The 23,353-nt window shown below is 45.6% G+C and overlaps 1 protein-coding gene across 17 annotated transcripts in view; it reads left to right on the top strand.

Moving 5' to 3' along the window:
• birc6 (baculoviral IAP repeat containing 6) overlaps positions 1-23,353 on the top strand; it is a 118,434-nt gene that overhangs the window by 790 nt on the left and 94,291 nt on the right. For 15 of the 17 annotated variants that reach the window (XM_034292803.1, XM_020047349.2, XM_034292811.1 and 12 more), the window contains exons 2-12: positions 8,290-8,471; positions 12,597-12,734; positions 15,489-15,682; positions 15,867-15,987; positions 16,147-16,229; positions 16,331-16,553; positions 16,849-17,015; positions 17,129-17,187; positions 17,282-18,814; positions 19,368-19,517; positions 19,756-19,981. In XM_034292803.1, the coding sequence (XP_034148694.1) occupies positions 8,290-8,471; positions 12,597-12,734; positions 15,489-15,682; positions 15,867-15,987; positions 16,147-16,229; positions 16,331-16,553; positions 16,849-17,015; positions 17,129-17,187; positions 17,282-18,814; positions 19,368-19,517; positions 19,756-19,981 (3,076 nt within the window). The remainder of the gene's footprint in view (positions 1-8,289; positions 8,472-12,596; positions 12,735-15,488; positions 15,683-15,866; positions 15,988-16,146; positions 16,230-16,330; positions 16,554-16,848; positions 17,016-17,128; positions 17,188-17,281; positions 18,815-19,367; positions 19,518-19,755; positions 19,982-23,353) is intronic. The other 2 variants (XM_020047350.2, XM_034292804.1) reach the window with 1 other exon arrangement.

Below are 23,353 nucleotides of genomic sequence, written 5' to 3'. Positions count from 1 at the left end.
GAAGTTAGCTCGTAAGGTATTTAACGTTGGTTAATTAACGGTTACAGGAGCTAGTTAGTTAACATTATTGTACATGTCTGGCTGTCAGTGTCAAGGCAGTTGGAGTTTAGGCTAACCGACGTTAACTAGCGAGTGGACGTCAAGTATACCATAGTTAGGCTACTAATAGTACTGTACTATTGTTTGCGATTTGTCATGAAAACAGCTTTTGTTTTGGTTCGTCTAAAAAGCTGCTAGTTGACGTTTCGTGTTTACATTCAAGCAATTTTTTATGTGCCTATATAATATTGTGGTTCTTTCTTGAATCCATCGCACAGTTACGTATTGTTTTGTCAACTAGCTAGGTAAGTAGCATGTAGCCAATGTTAGATAATTAGTGTCAATGTGATGACACGACCCGGTGTAGGTCGCTAACATCTAGTAAACAATACATACATCGTTTAGTTTTTTGGCTTGGGGAGTATATGTACATTGACATTGTGCTTTATGTTAAGTGTATGTACATAAAGCGCCTGTGGACAAGCGTAGTCACTTCTACTACAGATATGTCAGCTAGCGCTGTCAGTTTCTTGATGATCATCTGGCCACGCGCATATGTTGTCGCAGTGAATGTAAGGTTGGTAGTTATTCACACCTCAGCAGAACAACAAAGTAAGATTCATGTTGTTAGTAATGACCTTGTGGTATTGTAATTCTGGAATGAAACTGGTAAACGAAAGTGATTTGAAGAACTGTCAATACATAAACAATTGAAAACATTGTGGTTTGTTCTCTTACACAACCACATTAAATACAATAAGGAAAACATCTGGGGATTTTGATGCTGTCTTTCACATGCTTAGTGCATAATGTATACATGCTACATTCACTATAGTAATTTGAAATTGTAGCAGCTGCCAAGTGAACTTCATTATGGAATGACTTGTAGAGGTTCTGCCCTGACCAAATTCCTATCCAGTTTTCATTCTCAGTCTGTGTAGGCATTTTTAAATGTCATACCTAAGTGGATTTTGTTACTTTGATTGTAGGTACAAAAAAGACACATGCTTGCATGCCGCATAATTTTATTTTGTTTATTATGTAAACCAACAGTGTGTCACAGGTGAATCCTGGTGTTTCACAAGTTTTGGGGTGGATGTGTGGCTAGCTTTTTATGCCCAGGATCTTTGATAGCAATGTTCAACTTGTGCAATTGGGCTGTACTCTGCTGGCAATACTCGGCCCTCATTCAGGGTGGTTGCGGTTGGTGGGTGTCCCTTTGGTTGATGCTTGGCAATGTGGGTGGATTGATTTCCTGCCTCTTGGGCCCTGTCCGGGCCTCCCCTGGGTAGGGCCACAGTGTCGCCGTCCCCCCCTGTCTCAGTACCCAGGGACTTACGCTGCTATACTATTGTGCTGGGGGATTGGGTCAGTTCTCCTTCCCCACTAAATTCTCCTTCTCCACTATAAATTGTTGTTGATATGAGGAATGCATTTAAACTTTAGGAGGACATGAGGTCCTAGTCCACACCTGCGGAGTACCTGGTTTGGGGGGCCCGTTGCTTTCCCTGTCCTTGTCCATCTGGTCATGCTTCTGACCTAGTCTAAATTTATATAGACTCTGGATTTAGCCCACATGCATTTATTAATTATTCCAATTGGACTGTTAATATCTCACCCGGCACAGCCAGAAGAGGACTGGTCCCCCCTCTGAGCCTGGGTTCTCTCTAGGTTTCTTCCTAAATTTCGGCCTTCTTATGGAGTTTTTCCTAGCCACTGAAATTCAACACTACTGTTGTTTGCTCCTTGGGGTTTAAGGCCGGGTGTTTCTGTAAAAGCACTTTGTGACAACTGCTGTTGTAAAAAGGGCTTTATAAATACATTTGATTGATCGCAAGATCATAGTCAAGAATCTAGTTTGTTTTAGTAAGTAGACACCTCAGCTGCTAGCAATAAAGCGATGTTTAGCAATGCAACATCTCTTAAGTGGCATTTCACCATCACACAACTACTTAATGTACTAATTATTAATGTTAGCAATGATACATTTATGACCTAAAAACACAAGATCCCAACAGTGTTGACTGAGCAAATTTGAATTTTTACAATGTGGCAAAAAAGTATTTAGTTAGCCACCAATTGTGCAAGTTCTCCCACTTAAAAAGATGAGTGTCCTGTCATTTTCATCATAGGTACACTTCAACTATGAGAGACAAAATATGAAAATGACATTGTAGGATTTTTAATGAATTCATTGGTAAAATAAGTATTTGGTCACCTACAAACAAGCAAGATTTTTGGCTCTCACAGACCTGTAACTTCTTTGAGGCTCCACTGTCCTCCACTCGTTACCTGTTTTAATGGCACCTGTTTGAACTTGTTATCAGTATAAAAGACACCTGTCCACAACCTCAAACAGTCACACACCAAACTCCACTATGGCCAAGACCAAAGAGCTGTCAAAGGACACCAGAAACAAAATTGGAGACCTGCACCAGGCTGGGAAGACTGAATCTGCAATAGGTAAGCAGCTTGGTGTGAAGAAATCAACTGTGGGAGCAATTATAAGAAAATGGATCTCACCCCTTGGGGTCAAAATGATCGGTGAGCAAAAATCCCAGAACCACATGGGGGGACCTAGTGAATGACCTGCAGAGAGCTGGGACCAAAGTAACAAAGGCTACCATCAGTAACACACTATGCCGCCAGGGACTCAAATCCTGCAGTGCCAGACGTGTCCCCTTGCTTAAGCCAGTACATGTCCAGGCCCATCTGAGGTTTGCTAGAGAGCATTTGGATGGTCCTAAAGAGGATTGGGAGAATGTCATATGGTCAGATGAAACCAAAATATAACTTTTTGGTAAAAACTCAACTCGTTGTGTTTGGAGGAGAAAGAATGCTGAGTTGCATCCAAAGAACACCATACCTACTGTGAAGCATGGGGGTGGAAACATCATGCTTTGGGGCTGTTTTTCTGAAAAGGTACCAGGACGACTGATATGTGTAAAGGAAAGAATGAATGGGGCTATGTATCCTGAGATTTTGAGTGAAAACCCTTCCATCAGCAATGGCATTGAAGATGAAATGTGGCTGGGTCTTTCAGCATGACAATGATCCCAAACACACCGCCCGGGAAACAAAGGAGTGGCTTCGTAAGAAGCATTTCAAGGTCCTGGAGTGGCCTAACCAGTCACCAGATCTCAACCCCATAGAAAATCTTTGGAGGGAGTTGAAAGTCAGTGTTGTCCAGCGACAGCCCCAAAACATCACTGCTCTAGAGGAGATCTGCATTGAGGAATGGGCCAAAATACCAGCAACAGTGTGTGAAAACCTTGTGACGACTTACAGAAAACGTTTGACCTCTGTTAAATAACAATATTGCCAACAAAGGGTATATAACAAAGTATTGAGATTACATTTTTGTTATTGACCAAATACTTATTTTCCACCATAATTTACCAATAAATTCATAAAAAATCCTACAATGAGATTTTCTGGATTTATTTTCTCCTCATTTTGTCTCTCATAGTTGAAGTGTACCTATGATGAAAACTACAGGCCTCTCTCATCTTTTTAAGTGGCAGAACTTGCACAATTGGTGGCTGACTAAAAACTTTTTTGCCCCACTGTATTTCCCCTTTTTTTGGTCTGTTCATGAAATGCCACAAGTTCCAGAATTCATAGATACCTTAAATACCACCTCCCTAACGAAATGGTTATTGGAGAACATGATAATTTGTAGAAGACCAAAAACATACTTTTTAAACAACACTTGGTATATCTGCCGAGGGTGATGTCAGCCTCATTTAAATGTAGTTGGCATACTCATCCAAATTTTTTTTGTTGTTGTTGTTTTTCAATACAGGCCTAGGTTTAAAACAACTTATTTTTCATTGATCTTTTAACTATATCTTCACACATTTGGCCGGTGTTCTTTTTATGGCATCCCAGTGATCTTCCAACAATGTGTTTTTGTAAATCCAGGAATGCCACAGAAAATTTAATTTAGTTGTCAATAGTCAATGGTCAAGATATATTTTCCTTGTTGTGGGACTTTCTTTAATCTGTGTAAACCGTGAACTTCCACAGCACAGGGGTTTAATGCTTTAGTCTTATTAGGCAATTGGCTTGGGGTTTGTGTACTCTCTGTATATGAACTTATGTAAAAATTATATCCATACTCCAAACCACAAACCTTTTCACTCTTGTCTGTACCAGTGCAGGGAGTGTGGTGGTGGTTTGCTTGGAAAAATCTCAGTTTGTCTCTAGAACAAAGTTTATCCACTGATAGAAGGATTACATAATTGGTAAACATTGATATTTTGAGATATTATCTACTTTGTAAACCTGAAACCGAAACTAAATGATAATGCATCAGCAGTGCGATATTAAACAAAGCATTCAGTTATTCGAAAATGTATTCCTTGTGCATGACATTCTGTACAATATTTCAATCAATTCCATTCATAAAGCATGAAACCAGATGCATGTCCAGAAGGAGAAAACTGATAGCAAAGGAGAGAAATTGAAGGATAAGTTTTGCCTAAGTTCTAATGAGAATTAATTATTTCTGATAATTCAATGTAATGCTTAAACAATGCATTTACAAACAATGTAAATGCTTAAAGTAATTAATCTGGTGCCCTCTGACGCATAAGCCTATTTTAACCTACTATTCATTTTTATATGTGTAATTTAGCAGATGCTATTATTCTGAGTGTGCATACAGTTTTTGCTGGTCCCCATTAGGAATTGAACAATTACTATTACTAACTGCGCTCTACCGGACCAGATTGTATAACACTGAGGATCAGATCTTTTGAAATTGTAAAGCAATCCTTAGAGTGACTGACAACCAATGTTAATTTTACCAATATTACAAGTAATACTTCTACTGTTCATTTTTGCCGGACCTTGTAAGCGGAGCTGGCCAAGGAGAGCGAATGTCACTGACTGACTACTCCTTGTTAAATTGCATAGTGGTTAGAGAAGCGGACCTGCAAATTATCCCACGTATGAATCTTGTCCCAGGGAAAACAAGTTATGCATTAGGGTATCAATATTATCGTCACCTGCATTGATAGTTATTGTATCAATGTCATTCACGAATGGAAGAAAAACGAGCGTTGATGTGCCGTGAAATGAAATGGCTTTGGCAGGGAAAAGTTCATCTTCAGTTGCTAGCAATTACTCTGTTTTTATGACTAATCCAATTAGTACGTTAGTAAGTACTAGTAAGCCTATTATTGGTTAATAAGCTGTTAAAACAGTCAGTGGAAAAAGCCATGCAGTTCATAGATGCCATTTGTGGTAGAGGTAAACTTTATAAGAACCGTTAGTCAGTTTAACACAATGCTTAATGGTGTCTAGCGACTGGGCAAAAGTATATCACCGTTGCATAGTGTTTAAAGACCCAGCCTCTCACGTGTGAGACCCGTGTTCGAATCCAGTGAGGACAGCAACATTTATCACTTAATTGCAGGCCGTCTGACCTAGGCTTGCCTGGTTCCTTTTCTGGTTTTTATTTGATTAACTTTTCTCTAGATCAGGTTTTCTTCAGTTACCTCCATCTCTCTGTATTTCGCACCGTTCATCCTCCATTTAATACCGACCAGTCTCTCAGAGTCTGCTGCTGAGAAGTATCCCTATAGCACGATGCTCCAACCACCACGGTCATTTTTGGATTTTGGGCTTATCAGACCAGATCATCAGTTTCTTCATGTTCCTTCAGGTTTAATTTGATATGCATTTTACTCAGCCGTGGCTTCTGTCTAGCCATTCTCCTATAAAAGCCTAATTGATGGAGTTGCAGAGATGTTTGTCCTTGTTGCTGGTTTTGCCATCACTGTAGAGAAACCCTGAAGCTCTGTTAGTGGCCATTTGGGTCTTGGTTACCTCCCTGACCAAGGCCCTTCTTCCCCAGTTTCTTAGTTTGACTAAGCGGCCATCTCTAGGCAGAATCTTGGTGATTACACAATGGTAGAGCCAACTGTGCTTCTGGGAACTTTCAATGCTGTAGCAATTGTTCCATAACTGTTCTCAGATCTTTGGCTAGACACATTTCTGGCTTGGAAGTCTACGGAGAGTTCCCTGGACTTTATGGCCTGGTTTTGCTTTGGTAAGCTTTCTGTGGGACCTTCTTTAGACGTGTGCCATCTTATCAAGTTCTAGAGACATCTTTGGGATTGAATAAAGTACACAGGATGCATCTAATCTCAATTTGAAGTGTCACTGTAAACGGTCTGAATACCTATGTGCGTGAGATATTTGATATGACAACAATGAATCTGGGTCAGCCTTTGTGATTAGACTATATTTATTTTATTGTGTACCAGGTTTTAGTTTTGCCTGAGGGTTAAGGGTTCTGCTTTGAACATATCGAATTTGAGTTGTCGACTACATCCAGCTTTGCAATTGGTTAATAATGTTGAACGCAAAGATTTAGCCTCTCTACCAAACTAGACCACCGGACAATGATTATCTTCACTTCAGATCATACGGCTTATAGTTAGACACACTGTTTAGTATCAACAACACTGTAAAAAAATGCTGCAAATCTGGCCTCTGAAAGAGATGTCTGTCAGTGACCTAAGACCTGGGTATAGTCTCACTTTTTGAATCAAATGGCAGTACAATAAGTCTTTTATTTGAGGATAGTGATCATATGAAGCCATTTATTATCACAGTTGTTTGGCTCCTGTTGAAATCATAATGATAACAGCAGTCACCCAAACGGCCCTGATCAAAAGTTAACATTCCCTTGAATGTTTGGCCTTGTGACAGACACACAGGTAAAAATTGCTATTAAAGGTGATTTTCCCACACCAATGGCTTTTTATATTGCGGTTAGTGTCTGTGTGTAAATAGTCAGTGATTTTGTTACCTCTCACGTGGATGCAGGCTGGCTAGATACTGAGCCGTGGGGAGCAGAAAAGAACTGTCGAAAGACCTGCGTAACAAGGTGATGGAACTTTATAAAGATGGAAAAGGATATAAAATGATATCCAAAGCCTTACGAATGCCAGTCAGTACTGCTCAATCACTTCAGAAGTGGAAAATTTGGGGATCTCTTGATACCAGACCAAGAAAGATTTCAGCCAAAACTGCCAGAAGAATTGTTCGGGATGCAAGGAAAAACCCACAGGTTACCTCAGGAGAGATAAAGGTTACCTCAGAAGAGATACAGGCACCATCTTTTTCCCCCTGAAAAATATGGTGCGGTTGTTTCAAGGAGCACAATTCGACAATACTTGAAGCAAAATTTGCTGAATGGTTCAGTTGCAAGAAATAAGCCTTTACTGCGGCGATGCCACAAAAAAGCCTGGTTACAATATGTCCGAAAACACCTTGACACGCCTCACACCTTCTGGCACACTAATTTGGAGTGATGAGACCAAAATAGAGCTTTATGGTCACAACCATACACGCTATGTTTGGAGAGGGGTCAGCAAGACCTATATTAAACAGAATACCACTCTACCTGTGAAGCATAATGGTGGCTCACTGATTTTATTTGGTGTGAGTTCTAAAGACGTGGGGAATCTTGTAAAAATGTATGGCAAGATGAATGCAGCATGTTATCAGAAAATACTGGCAGACAGTTTGCATTATTCTGCATGAAAGCTGTGCATGGGACGCTCTTGGACTTTCCAGCACAACAATGACCCTAAGCACAAGGCCAAGTTGACCCTCCCGTGGTTACAGCAGTAAATGGTTCTGGAGTGGCCATCAGGTCTCCTGACCTTAATATCATAGAGCCACTCTGGGGACATCTCAAATGTGTGGTTCATGCCAGATGACCAAAGACTTTGCATGACCTGGAGGCATTTTGCCAAGAAGAATGGCCAGCTATACCACCTGCAAGAATTCGGGGCCTCATAGACAACTATTACAAAAGACTGCATGCTGTCATTGATGCTAAAGGGGGCAATACACAGTATTGAGCATTTTTTTGCTCTCTTGCCATGTTTTGTTTTATGATGGTGCCATTCTGTTATGACCTACGGTTGAATGTGAATCCCATAAGAAATTAAAGACGTGTTTTGCCTGCTCACTCATATTTTCTTTACGAATAGTCTATATTACCTATTCTCCAAGGGTATGCGAACTTTTGAGCACAACTGTATGTATTTACACGTGCACATCCTGTTTATCCATGGAATAACTGAATACAACCGTATACAGAGTTTCTTGCAAATGAGTGACCCTGTCAATGCTGAAATTAATGATTTGTGATTTGGGAATTAGGCAATGTGAAAATGTAATAATACCTTTAAAAAGAAGCTCTTTCTGGCACATTGTGTTTTCTAGCTAAACCTGGTGGCCGTGTTAGGTGTCAGTACTTCCCTGCGGTGGACAAGGTCCTCTTTGTGGACGACTATGCAGTGGGCTGCAGAAAGGATCTGAACGGCATCTTGCTACTGGACACAGCCCTGCAGGCCCCTGTAGCCAAACCCGAGGACATGGTCCAGCTGGAGCTGCCCGTCACAGAGGTAAGAAAATAAGCCATCAGACACATGACACAAAGCACACTGCAGGATAGAATTTGGTGAAATGTTGATGAAACCCGTGTTTGCAATTTCATGTGATGAGAAGGCTGATGTTCACACAGATGCGCGTCTACCGTTTACAAGTTTATAGGCTACCTTTAAATATATTTTAAATAATGCTTGTTTCAAAGATGAACAAGTTCACAATAAAGCAACCATATCCCTCCTCATCTCTAAAGTTACACTTTCATGAGTACAGGCTGCCAATATCTACAGGAACTGCTGCAATCTTTGCCTGCTGTGCCATATAGCGCTTACGTCCAAACAGATGTTAGCCACAGCTGTTCACCCACCAGTCAACATGCATCTTAATCTTTCCTGTAATACGTTTTAACGGATGGTCTCGTCAATGTAATGTCTAATAAGTAGGGTTGGGTATTGTTTCAATTAAATCAATTCCGATGCTGATTCCTCTTATCTAATCTGATTGTTATCGAATCTTGGTTCCGATTCCAATATTCTTCGGAAAGAACCCAAAATGAAATATACATTTATTCTTTGCACATTTAGGTCTTAATAAGTATTGTCACCTCTGTATAATCAACTGTCAACTGTTACAGGAAGGTTTATTTTTCCCGTCATAAAAATAAATAAAAATACTTATAAGGAATGATCATCAAAAACTATTAAAAACCAAAACTATTTAAATAAATAATAGAAAAATATAACAAAACGCGAAGTCAACAAATTATTTGAAAAAAAATACAGCCTGGTGACATTCATCCTCCTTGCTCATCTTCCCGTTCATGGCTAAAGTAAAAGGAATTTCTGTACTAAAGTAGGGTCTCTGGGGATTAACCGGAGGTGGACTGATTCTCTCCGAACTCGTATATTAGATTTATTTTTATTTTTCATTGTTTGTAGTAGACATAATTCGTCTACCTTCAGTAGAAAACTAAATGTCCTTGCTGCATGTGCTGCATTTTGCGGTGTCTTTGTTTTTTTGTGTGAAGCTAAGCCACGCTTTCGACGGTTTGCTGCGGTTTGACTCAGCCATGTTCCAGGATCTGAACAGAAGTGTCGCTCCTCACATGCTTTTTTGACCTACTGAATAACAAACCACGTTAGATCCACGTAGCAAGTGCAACTTTTATTGACTGTAAAATGGTTGATGTAGTTTAGTCAGGAGCGAGCCTGGCGCAAAGTTAGGATTTGAAATGTAGGTGTCTTATCGAATCCGTGGTTCTTTGAAATTTGGAATCGGCTCCAGCTTCGAACCGGTTCTCGATACCCTACGCTACTCATAAGTGCTGAGAGGTTTTCTGCATTTAATCTCTAACGCCATGATTTAAAGCCCTTCTTGACAAGCTGCTGTTAATGTGTGTCTATGACAGTGCCCAAGGGTTCTGAAGCTGCCTAGAACTCACCGAACGAGCTGTGAAGATGGCTGTACTCATTAATTCACTCAAATTCTTGAACCCTGGGCTTAAAATCAAACACCAGCAGAGCACGCTGAGTATCAAACCGCTGCCTTACTCAAAGAACATTTAGTTAAACACCTCCATTAGATGCATAATGGTAGGGCTAATTGTAACAGGTCCACAGTCTGGATACTCAAGTTGGATTTGAATCCGTTCAACTTTTTTGTATCATCCTCTTGTAAACGGGCTTATTTTGATTTGTTTTACCTATTTCCTGCCCATGAACCTTGTGTATGGCCATTACCTTTACCAGGAAACAGTGTTAAACATTCAGTTATGACCCTGTTGTTATGGTTTAATGTATTTTGTTATTGATCTCTGAAGAAGGAACTATGCTGGAGAGTGACAAAAGAATAGTGCAACTGTTGTCATGGTTACCTGATAAGGTGCTGCCTGTTATACATTTTTCTTTTTATATTCAGACCTTAGATTCTATGATTTCTTCACATTACTTGTCAAATTTTTTGTTTTATATTCTTAATATGGCAGCTAAAAGTTGAATTGTAGGCTACATAAAAACATACATTGTTTTGAAGCTCCACTGAATGTCCATGGACTGTAAAGTAATGCAGCATCTAAAGCAGGTTTACGGTCCATCACTAGATGCCCAGAACCGGCAATTTGTATGTGCTCCTAATTAGAAAAATCCTGGCACTCACAATTTTAGAGGTACAATATTTTTTTTAATATTCTTTTGATTGTCTCTAGGGCTGACGATTTACTGCCACAATAATGGACAATAACAGACAGCTGAAAAAATTTGAGTAAATGTATATTTCAAATGTTTTGGGTATGAGAGCTATTTAAAAAAAAAAAAAATATTTATAATAATGACCAACGTCGCAATATACTTTTCAGTCAACACACCTGGATAAACAATGGTCAGTTTACTTTGGTCTTTGAAGTATTATAAATATCTATAGCGAACAAGCATATTTCATTCCATTTGAGTTATTCAATCACATGAAGTGCTTTTGCACATCAAACAAGGAATTTTGGGTCTTTGTTAATTTTTACCTACTATTTATACAAATTCTAAATGGTATAGATGGTTTTAGTGTTTATATTTGTTGTGTAGTAGACACAGTTGCTGCGCTGAGGTAACAGAGTGCACAGGCAAGCCCAGTAGCGCCTATCAGCTGATGATCACGCGTGAACCATAGACCGGGCAAGCAACATGCTGAAAATTAATTTGCCAGACATTGTGTTATGCTTCAACGACAATAGTGGCTAAACAGTGGTGCGTTCATTTAAATGATGCATTTATTAGATTTTAGCGGGGTGACTGTAGTGTCTGATACTGTACATGTGAGACTTGTAATTTTGCCGGGGAACCCATAAACTGCATGTGGGTCAGTTTGGTGATCTGCATTACATGCAGCTGTGATGGTATAAATAAATCACACAACAAGAACTGATTTTTGTGTAGATTGAGCAGAGTGTGATTCATGTCAATTGTGCAGGGTATTATGAAACAGCGTCATGGCTGTTCTATGGTTGAAATTGGCATTCGCACATGATCAGATACTCTATTTCATGCACATACATTGTTAGTTGCATGGGACTCAAATTCTTGCCCTGTAGAATAACCGCAAATGTAATGTGGAGCTTACCTGCGTATGAGTGCAGACCACACTACCCTAATAACGTACATTACTTTTCTTTAAAAAAAAAAGTTCAACTGTGATGTGATTTTTGTTCATGAGTCTAAGGGGAAGTGTTTCAAATTTCTTGCTGGACTTTCCGTAGTTTTGTGGAACTTCGCTCTCTACTACACACTGTGGGCACAACTCTGAACGCAGTTGGAAATAAATGTATCTTTCATTCATTATAATGTATTTTTTGAAATATTATTCTAAATATTTATTTCTGAATGAATTTTCAAATATTACATTTTATGTAGCTTTTGTTTAAGGTTTTGGCTATTTCGGTGTTTGGCAATAGACTGCGCAGTGCTACGACTCTTGCGACCCATGTGCAGTGCTACGCCTCTTGCGACCCATGCGCAGTGCTACGCCTCTTGCGACCCATGTAAATATCCAGCAACAATAAGCAATGCACTGCATGCCTCTAAGTAGCAGTAGCTTTTCAAAAAAAACATGCTGTGATTTTATATAAACGTGAAGGCACATTTATAAGTTTAGTGGGTTTATGCTTTTATATAAAAGGGTATGTTCATGCTAAGAGATTGGATGTGTCTTTGCTGCTTAGTCTTATCTGATCGCCTGAATTGCTCCATGGCCAGCCAGTAGTGAATAATACTTTTATTCTGGAAAATTGATAAATTTCCCTTGGACGGGTTATTTTATGGCCAATATTTATTGTAGCTCGTTGTGAATTTTTGATTTCATGTGTGTTTATTTGGTTGGTGTCATCGTTATATGTGAACCTCTTATTGTATCATCTGTTAGACCTGGAATTGGAGCATCTTTTGTGTTTAGGGTCACATTGCATTTTTCTAATTCACAGAAGGGCTGCAAATTTTTTATGTGATGTGTTCCTGGGAACCCATTTGCAAGCCATAACATGGGAGTCTTTTATATTATCTATAGGTCCATTATCGTTTCCACATACTTTTCCATGTTGAAGGCATTCTTCAGGCCCTGCTGGCGACTGTGTTGTGAGTGTGACTCTTTGTTCCTGGCAGGCTCAGCAGATGCTCTCTGCCTGCCTGGAGAAGGTAGATGTGTCCAACACAGAAGGCTACGACCTCTTTGTCACTCAGCTCAAAGAAGGACTGAAGAATACCTCTCACGAGACTGCAGCCAATCACAAAGTGGCCAAGGTGAGTCACACTCAGCGCTTTGGCAGGAGGTGAATGTGTCTTGCTTTTGCTATGTTGCAATAGAAAAATTTGAGTGTCATTCTAGAGCTCTTAATTTACAACCTGAATGTCACCTGACATCACAGTCCTCAAACTTCCTTTATTATTATTTATTATCATTGGACTTTGTCAGTCTAATTTTAAAGGGACAAGACAAGCTGTCAAACTTTGATGTATTGCTAGCCAGGCTTTTAAAATGTTTGTCCAATGACCTCAGTGGTGCAAACTTTAGGCAAATCTGCCTTCCATTATTCAAAACCTGACCACTCTTATTAGTGTCAGTTACTCATACTGAACGTCCGCCTGTTAATATCATTATCATTCAGCTTACTGAGTCAGGGGCTTACAAGAAAATGCAATCAGGTAAAAGTATACCGCACATAGCATGTAGCCCCAGCATCTAATCAGTGTCGGGTTAGGAGAGCTGATGCCGCAGAGGCTGTTCCTGGGGCCGGGTTGTCGTCTCCCTTAGCTGAGGTGTTGCTCTGGTAGTGTTGCTCTGTAGGCTCTAACGCTTGCGGTGGTGTGCGCAGTGAAGTCAAACTAGGCTAGAGGTGCTGCTGTTTTAATGACAGCCTCACAATTGAAAATTAACATGGGGACTGAAAGGCTTACTCTGCGGTCTATAGGGGCTTCTGATTTTATCGCTAGGCTCTGTCGATTTTTAGATGGTAAGGTTTGGGTCCTAGTAATGACAGACTCTTCATTTGGCTTGCTGTAACTCCCCCACGCCCTTCCAAACCAGTGCCTTTTTGGTTCACTGCATTCCTAACAAAGAAGAGGGATTGTGGTTGTGTAACATTTCATTTGTCTGATTAAGCACACAAGCACTCTCTTTCAGTGGCGGTTAGGTCCTGAGACCTGACTGCAGTCTGCGAACACAGGGAGCAAAGACTGCAGACCTCATTGGCATATTAATAGCCAGAGCAAGGGGACCAGCACTGCTCCTGCCCCACCGCCCACTCTCCTGTCTGTGTCATTTAACCTGGACTCAAACTTATCAGAAAGATGTCAAAATCTTAAGATGCACCTTACTTCCCCCTCCTTCTGTGTTCGCTCTGGCCCGAAAGGCGTCAATGTGTAACGTGAAAGCCAAGGAGTAGGGAGATCCCTATATATTCCACTTTAATTTCCTCCACAATGTCCAATTTCTCTCCTGGTATGTGCTGGGCTGAATGGGGCCTGGGGGAGCTGCCTTTGGGACTCCCTCCCAGGGTGCTTTTGCTAGATATCACCATCCATTACACAGACTCCAGTCTGCCTGTCTCACTGGTGATCAGTGAGACTAGTCCATCCCCATAGACTCTAAGACTGAAACACACAATTTCTCAGATAATGTCTGGCACCCATGAATGACAGTCAAAGAGCTGCAAGAAACTGACATTCTGTTGGTGTGACAAATCCATGAGTAGAATATGTTAAACCATTAAACCATGGTCTTTTGCCTCGGCCTTACTACTTATGTTCCTGGCATCCACCCTTGACTGTGCTCCAAAGATCTTTAGACACACCTATGTAAAGAGATTATTGTCTTACACACACAGGGCTGGATGACCTACTAGTTTAGTATTATGTATTGGCCTGTGTGTCTCTGTAACCGTATCTGGTCTTTATGTAGCGTTTGACCATGTGACATTGAATCTAATTTGTCTTTTCTTTTCTTTTTTATCATCTGATCTGCTAGGGTTAGGGTTAACCCCATCAGAAGACAGCTTTTGCGTTCAGAGATAATTGCATTCAGTGAAACGCTTTCATATTTGCATCTAGATGCCCTTTGGTAGTGTGCTGAAGTTGATTGCTCAGTTTAAATATATTTCCACTGGATGGATAAAGAGAAGAATATGCACACTAGCAGAATCGCATTAACAGAATTTCTTAATGACAGCAGAATTTGGTAGGGAAACTAAATGCATTGCCTCTACAGAAAGTAACAAATGTAGTTTTTCTTATGATTTCCGAAGACCTACATATAGTTAAGTTCAATATATTTATATTGTAAGGAATAAGAATGGGGAAATCTTACTATTATTTTGTTTGATTGAAAGTTAGGAGGGGTTGTGCTAGAAAAGGATTGGGTTTGAATCTCATGTGCACTTTTGTACCAGAAGCAGCGGAATGGTCTACCTTTTATGATTATTTGAAGGGTGGTATTTTAATCAGAAAATTAGGTCAAATGTAGTTTTTGCTAAAGAAGCGATCATTCCAACTTGGGCAGTGCATGTGCACCGGTTGCTTAGACCACTCCAGGCCACTCTGTTTTTATTCAGTAATAATGTACCTTGTTGGGTAGGCCTGACCCTCGTTTGCATGTTGATGAGAATCTGGGTCAAAGAATTTGCTTCACGGGCTTTTGGATTTCCTACCAACATTCTGCGTTGTCAATTTGTGAATGTTTAAAAAGCTGTCGTTGTTTGGTCCTGCTCTTGATTTGGAATTTTATTTTGTCTTCCTCTTTCTGTCACCATACACCCTCATTGCAAATCAAATGCAGGACCTGGGCCTGATATTGGCAGTCGACACAACATCCTAACTCTTTTCCTTGGCAGGATCCCAGTTAATGCTGCTTTTAAACTTTACTTGGCATTTTATGATGGATTCCCCTTTTCACTTTCTTGCAGATCTCTCAAAAAATGGCAAACATGATATATGTTTTTTTTTAAATGCGGAAATCCTGTTTGTTTAATCAACTTTTGATGTACTCTGTCTGTCTCTCAGTGGGCTACGGTAACGTTCCATCTTCCACACCATGTGCTAAAACTGGTCGCCAGTGCCGTCGTAAACGAGCTGAAGAAGATCAACCAGAATGTCGCTGCCTTGTCTGTTGCCTCGTCCATAATGGACAGGCTGTCCTACCTCTTACCAAGCGCTCGGCCTGAGCTAGGAGTGGGCCCGGGGCGCTCTGTAGATAGGTGAGCAGGACCAGAAACCGCAACACACCTTTCGCCTCAGGACCAGAAACCGCAACACACCTTTCGCCAAATGATCTTTCCTCTACCAATCAAATGTTATTTTGGGGGGGGGGGGGGGGGGGGGGGGGGTGGGGGGGGGGGGGTTGTGTTGACCCTAAGATGACCCTTCCCGTCTTTCTTTCAGATCGTTGATGTACAGTGAGGCCAACAGGAGAGAGACATTCACGTCGTGGCCCCACAGCGGCTACCGATGGGCCCAGCCTGACCCCATGGCGCAGGCAGGATTTTACCACCAGGTAGGCAGTGTAAGGACATTGCGTCTCCCATCATGTCTCTATGACATATTGAATAAATCTGAATAAAGCAATTAATTTAGATGACGTGTGTGTCATGCAAACATGCAAGTGAACCCCACAGTGCCCAATTTAGAGTTCCTGACCCTTTTCCGTCCTCCCTCCCTACAGCCTGCCTCCACAGGGGATGACAGAGCCATGTGTTTCACATGTAGTGTCTGCTTAGTGTGTTGGGAGCCCACGGATGAACCATGGTGAGACACACACACACACACACACACACACTACTTTACACGTTACTTTCCCCCCACTTTCTTAACAACATAGCGACCGTGCTCTCTGTCTCCCCCTTCAGGTCCGAGCACGAGCGACATTCCCCCAACTGTCCGTTTGTAAAGGGCGAGCACACCCAAAATGTGCCCCTGTCGGTCACCCTGGCCACCAGCCCGGCCCAGTTCCCCACCCCAGACGGCACTGATAAGATAGCCTGCTACGGCTTTGGCAGCTGCCCCCACTTCCTGGTAGCCGCCACCAAACGCGGGAAGATTTGCATATGGGATGTATCCAAGCTCATGAGGGTAAGGCTGTGTGCGTTGTCTGCGTGGTGGTTGCTGATCACCTGTTGACAGCACGGAGGTTTGACCTGGGCCTTGGCGCATGGCTGAAGTCAGTTTAAATGCTGCTTCCATGTTGGGCTTTGAGGCGGTTTTCGGGGTTCCGTGAACAGGATGTCCTGGTAGTCCGGGCTCATTCCTCAAGAGTTTGTTGATTCACTTAAAACCATGCCCGGTACGGAAAGACAGGACGTCTACATACGTGTGCTTAATGCTGTCACTCATGTTTCCTGTTGTCAACCTTTTACATTCCCCTCAGGTTCACTTGAAATTTGAAATCAATCCCTATGACCCGGCAATCCTGCGGCAGCTGATACTGTCTGGGAGCGAGCCGGCCCTGGGGAGCCAGGAGTCACGGAGGCCCACCTTGGCCTGGCTGGAGGACTCATCCAGCTGTTCAGACATACCAAAACTAGAGGGGGACAGGTACTAATGGCCAGGCTTAGTCAACCAAGGCGTACGTGTTCCTGCTTTGTGTCTAATACCAAACTCTATCACAAACCCACTTGACCCCTTCTTTTTTTCCTGCTCCCTGCCAGTGATGACCAGTTGGAGGACTCTGACAGTGAAGAGCATTCCAGATCGGAGTCGGTGACAGGTACCCCCTCCTCCGATCGTCTTATTCTGTTACGTTGCCTACGTTTTTTTGGGGGTGTCGGAACTATCACGTTGTCTCCTTTCTCTGTTCCCAGGCCAGACGTCCCACCGGGAAAGCATGGAGGTGAGCCTGGGCGTGACGGCGCTCAGCGTCCTTCAGCAGCCGGAGAAGCTCCAGTGGGAGGTGGTGGCCAGTGTGCTGGAGGACACTGTCAAGGACCTCGAGGAGCTGGGGGCCAACCCTTCCCTTGCCCAGGCCAAGGCCGACAAGGCCAAGGAGAAGCCCCCGGAGCACCACAACATTCCCTTCCCCTGCCTGCTGGCTGGAGGTCTCCTGAGCTACCGCTCTGCCGCCAGCTCCCCGCTCTCCGCCCCGCCGCCCTCCTCCCGCTGCGCAATGGACGGCCCACTCAGGACCCAGGGCCCCGAGCCCCCCCATGGCGTGCCCGACCAGGGCCCCATGGAGATAGAGACCTGTAATCCCCCGCCCGCAGAGCTGGGCTCTCCCAATCCGGCCCTGCCTGCCGTGCGCAGGACTATGCCCGTTCTCTTGCTCTACAGCATCAAGGAGTCGGACGACAAGTCGTCGGGCAAGGTGTTCGCCCAGATGAACAATCTGATGAGCAAGGGGCTACACGAGGAGGGCTTCACAGTGCCGCAGATCATCGAGATGGAGTTCGACAGCCACGAGCAGCTCCTGCTCCAGGACCCCCCGGTCACCTACATCCAGCAGTTCGCGGACGCCGCCGCCAACCTCGCCGCCCTGGACGGGGACAAGTGGAGTTCGATGGCGCCGCGGCCCGGAGCCCTGGTGCAGTGCCTGCGGCTGCCCAAGCAGCTGGAGGAGGAGAACCTCTACGTGGACTCCATCACGCCCTGCTCCGACGGCGTGCACCTGCTGGTGGGGCTGCAGCCCTGCTCCGTGGAGTCCCTCAGCGCCATCAACCAGGTTGAGGCCCTGAACAACCTCAACCGGCTCCACTCGGCCCTCTGCAGCCGCCGCAAGGGTGAGCTCCAGCCGCTGCCCACACTGGCCAACGGCCACGAGGCCCTCTCGTCTGCCTCGCCCCCTCAGACCCCGCTCATCCTGCCCCCCCCGGAGCAGCAGCAGCCTTCCAGGGCCCTGGGGGGCTGCGGTGGTGGGGGCTACCTGGCCCTCTACAAGCTCAACTACTCCACCCGCATCGTCACATTGGAGGAGGAGCCGGTCAAGCTGCAGCACATCAGGGACCCCCGTGACGCGGTCACCTCCCTGATCCTGCTCCCGCCGGACGTGCTGGACGGGCGGGAGGACGACAGCGAGGAGGTCTCCGAGGAGACTCTTCAGCACGGGCTTAAGAGCGACTCCGGCCTCGGCAACGGGGCCGGGTTGGGTTGCGGGCCGGCGACTGGTACTGGCAGCACGGCTGCTCCGAGCACCGCCAAGGTGAAGCAGGCGGATGTGACCGGACTGGGCCACCTAGTGGTCACCACTCAGGCCGGTTACATCATGATCCTGGACGTATCCACTTTGGAGGTCCTGGCCAAAGTGGAGCCGCCTAAGAAGGACGGTATGGTGGATGACATTGACCCTTTCGTCTCTGTAACTTACTGCTCCGGGACTGACCGCCTGTGCGCTTGTACTAACGGTAAGGACGGATCCACTCTCTAGGGCAGAATAATCGCTACTGATTTTTATTTTATATTTCACAGGTTAAATTGGTACAGGTAATGCTTTACAGTCATTGTAATAAGTCTCAACTGCTGGATTAGTGTTGAGTATACATGATAGAACAATAAAACAACTCTGTGATGGAATACTTCAAAGATGGCGTTTGGCAGATCTGTGAATGAGGCTTGGGGAGTGGTAGTGTCTTAGGGATGGGGAATTGTTTTTCCTCTTAGAGGTTTGTCTTTGAACATTTGTATTGTGGTCTGTTCCATCAGCTTTTTCACAGACTGCTGCAGGCAGGTTTTTGAACAGGAGCAGGAAAGTAACATCACAAAGATTCATATTTTATTGCTGGCTTAAGGGATTTAAGAGAAATTCAGTTTCCTCTGGTAGAACAAAAGATACAGTCTTGATTTAGTTAATTTCTTCATTCTGACCTTCTCATCCAAGCCCTTTGAATTAGAAATGTAACTTCTGGATCTTTCATATTCTGAATGTTTTCAGTCTTACTTGTCATCTAACCCTTCTAGGTGGCGAACTTCATTTCCTTCAAATTGGAGGTGTGTGTGACGATATAGATGACGGCGACATTTTTGTCGATGGCCCCGTTTCAAAAGGGGCTGAGCAGCTGCTAGAGGGGACGAAGCCTTCCTCCAACCCCTCAAGCCCAGGGATTACAGGTAGGAGAGGCCTTTTTTGCACATTCAATACATTCCATAACCATAACCAACTCTCTCATTTTAGGTTTTGTAGTGGTGAGTAGGTGTTGAGAACTAGCAAGTCTCCTCTTCCATTTAAATCATATGTTGACTGATTTCGTGTCCCAACTGTGATTAAGCAAAAATTCATTTTCCAGATAAGTTCACATCCTGTACCCTCCTTATTGTTTTACTCTGACTCACTCATCCCTCGCATAAGGAGTTGACCTCCTCGTTGACCAAGCGTTGGCCGTCGAGAGCCTGACGTCCCTGGTGGAGCTGACCCGCTTCGAGACACTGACGCCACGCTTCTCCGCCACAGTTCCACCCTGCTGGGTGGAGGTTCAGCAGGAGCAGCAGCAGCGCCGACACCCACAACATTTACACCAGCAACACCATGGAGACGCCGCCCAGCACACGCGCACCTGGAAGCTTCAGAGCGACAGGTACGGACCTGTGGGAGTGACTGAGGCCCAATCCCAAAGTCCACACTCACAGACTTTGCAGCGTGTTCTCGCTAAGTCTGTGAGGGCTTAGGGCTGTCCCACTGCCAAATCGTCAGGTGCGCGAGGGCTCTTTCGCAGACATTTTGAGCTTTTTATGCACCCTTTTCGTAAGTCTGCATTTCCTGAGGGATTTGCCCACAGTTCATAGCGTTGTGACGTGAAACACGGGGGTTACCAGAGGAAGCCCGGATGTGAGAGTAAAATCCCGGCAAACCCACTTTATAAGAGAAGAAGAACGGGAACCTTCACTCCATTAACAAGGATTTAAGATGGCACATAGAACACATTAAATCAGAGGAATGTAATCGCCTTATTACACACCTAGTATATTCAACCATTTATTTTAGTTTTTGCTTAACAATGCTGTTTTGACCAAAAATAGTACATTGATTATTGACAAATATAGATTGTTATTGACAATTACCTCTTGTCCACTCAATAGGGCAAGAACCTGCAAGACATATAAATTAGGCAGTTGGTCTAAGTGCCCTTGGCACGAAAAAAGTTAAAAAAGAAAAAGCCCCGAAACCCCAATAGGGTGCAACAGGTTATATGTTAAAAAATAAATATATTTTTGTAATGCTAAATGTTTGTAGAATATATGTTGAATAAATTTAACTTAATTCAAAGTACATTTCAGGTATCATTATGTATTTCAGCTTCAATTCTGAAACTTATTTGAAAATGTATAAATACATTTCAGTTTTGTCCAAATCTATTTCACTGTCAAAAATGCTCTCAATTACAAAATGTTTTTTGAAGCTCATATTAAAATGCATTTTTCAGATCCTTTGAAAGTAAAAAGATTAAATGTAATTACTGAAGTATTGATTATATCACATTTAGGTGCTGAAATACATTTTATACATATACATTACCAAAATAAATATCATCTTATGGTCACGAATATATTCTAACGTGCTATAGCAATCTTGGTAAGGCGATTACTTGCCCCTCAAATTGTAATAATCCTGTTTGGAGTAGTGGTTAGTGTGCCTGACTGTCGAACATAAGGTTGCAGGTTTGAAAAACAGCCTGCCCAATGCTACAATATATTTAGACATGCATTTAAAAAAATTATTAAAACATTTTTTTGTAAATATATTGTCACCCAGGCCAGACTGACTGACTGACTGACTGGCTGGCTGGGTGTCGGGAGTGACTGGCTGGGTGTCGGGAGTGACTGGCTGGGTGTCGGGAGTGACTGGCGGGCTGGCTGGGTGTCGGGAGCGACTGGCGGGCCGGCTGGGTGTCGGGGGCGACTGGCTGGGTGTCGGGGGCGACTGGCTGGGTGTCGGGGGCGACTGGCTGGGTGTCGGGGGCGACTGGCTGGGTGTCGGGGGCGACTGGCTGGGTGTCGGGGGCGACTGGCTGGGTGTCGGGGGCGACTGGCTGGGTGTCGGGGGCGACTGGCTGGCTGACTGGCTGGGTGTCGGGGGCGACTGGCTGGCTGACTGGCTGGGTGTCGGGAGCGACTGGCTGGCTGACTGGCTGGGTGTCGGGAGCGACTGGCTGGCTGACTGGCTGGGTGTCGGGAGCGACTGGCTGGCTGGGTGTCGGGAGCGACTGGCTGGCTGGGTGTCGGGAGCGGCTGGCTGGCTGGGTGTCGGGGGCGGCTGGCTGGCTGGGTGTCGGGGGCGGCTGGCTGGCTGGGTGTGGGGGGCGGCTGACTAGCTGACTGGCTGGGTGTCGGGGGCGACTGATGGGCCGGCTGGGTGTCGGGGGCGACTGATGGGCCGGCTGGGTGTCGGGGGCGACTGGCTGGCTGACTGGCTGGGTGTCGGGGGCGACTGGCTGGCTGACTGGCTGGGTGTCGGGGGCGGCTGGCTGGCTGACTGGCTGGGTGTCGGGGGCGGCTGGCTGGCTGGGTGTCGGGGGCGGCTGGCTGGCTGGGTGTCGGGAGCGGCTGGCTGGCTGGCTGGGTGTGGGGGGCGGCTGACTGGCTGGCTGGCTGGGTGTGGGGGGCGGCTGACTGGCTGGGTGTCGGGGGCGACTGGCTGGGTGTCGGGGGAGACTGGCTGGGTGTCGGGAGCGACTGGCTGGCTGACTGGCTGGGTGTCGGGAGCGACTGGCTGGCTGACTGGCTGGGTGTCGGGAGCGACTGGCTGGGTGTCGGGAGCGACTGGCTGGCTGGGTGTCGGGAGCGACTGGCTGGCTGGGTGTCGGGAGCGACTGGCTGGCTGGGTGTCGGGAGCGGCTGGCTGGCTGGGTGTCGGGAGCGGCTGGCTGGCTGGGTGTCGGGAGCGGCTGGCTGGCTGGGTGTCGGGGGCGGCTGGCTGGCTGGGTGTGGGGGGCGGCTGACTAGCTGACTGGCTGGGTGTCGGGGGCGACTGATGGGCCGGCTGGGTGTCGGGGGCGACTGATGGGCCGGCTGGGTGTCGGGGGCGACTGGCTGGCTGACTGGCTGGGTGTCGGGGGCGACTGGCTGGCTGACTGGCTGGGTGTCGGGGGCGGCTGGCTGGCTGACTGGCTGGGTGTCGGGGGCGGCTGGCTGGCTGGGTGTCGGGGGCGGCTGGCTGGCTGGGTGTCGGGGGCGGCTGACTGGCTGGCTGGCTGGGTGTGGGGGGCGGCTGACTGGCTGGGTGTGGGGGGCGGCTGACTGGCTGGGTGTGGGGGGCGGCTGGCTGACTGGCTGGGTGTCGGGAGCGGCTGACTGGCTGGGTGTGGGGGGCGGCTGGCTGACTGGCTGGGTGTCGGGAGCGGCTGACTGGCTGACTGGCTGGGTGTCGGGAGCGACTGACTGGCTGACTGGCTGACTGGCTGGGTGTCGGGAGCGACTGACTGGCTGACTGGCTGGGTGTCGGGAGCGACTGACTGGCTGACTGGCTGGGTGTCGGGAGCGACTGACTGGCTGACTGGCTGGGTGTCGGGAGCGACTGACTGGCTGACTGGCTGACTGGCTGGGTGTCGGGGGTGACTGGCTGGCTGGCTGGGTGTCGGGGGTGACTGGCTGGCTGGCTGGGTGTCGGGGGTGACTGGCTGGCTGGCTGTCGGGGGTGACTGGCTGGCTGACTGGCTGGGTGTCGGGAGTGACTGGCTGGCTTGGTGTCGGGAGCGAGTATAATCCTTCTGGGGTGTGTATAGTCAGTAAGGGCTTTGCCGTAAGTTTGTTGGCAATTGCTGGACGTATTTAATACTAAGAATCGCAATGGCTGTACGTTCCACACGCACAAGTAATAAATTCCTCACTGAGGACCACACCTACACTTAACCTCACAAATTCCTATGCAGACATAATTACACAAGCTCCATTTAAAAACAGAACAACCTTAGATTATAATGTGTGGTTTTTGTGTGAGTGAATAATGAAGC

The sequence above is a fragment of the Esox lucius genome, chromosome 6, assembly GCF_011004845.1.
Source record: "Esox lucius isolate fEsoLuc1 chromosome 6, fEsoLuc1.pri, whole genome shotgun sequence".
NCBI classification, from domain to species: Eukaryota; Metazoa; Chordata; class Actinopteri; order Esociformes; family Esocidae; genus Esox; species Esox lucius.
Note: the sequence above shows the minus strand (reverse complement) of the source record. Positions and strands in the feature narration are given on the sequence as shown.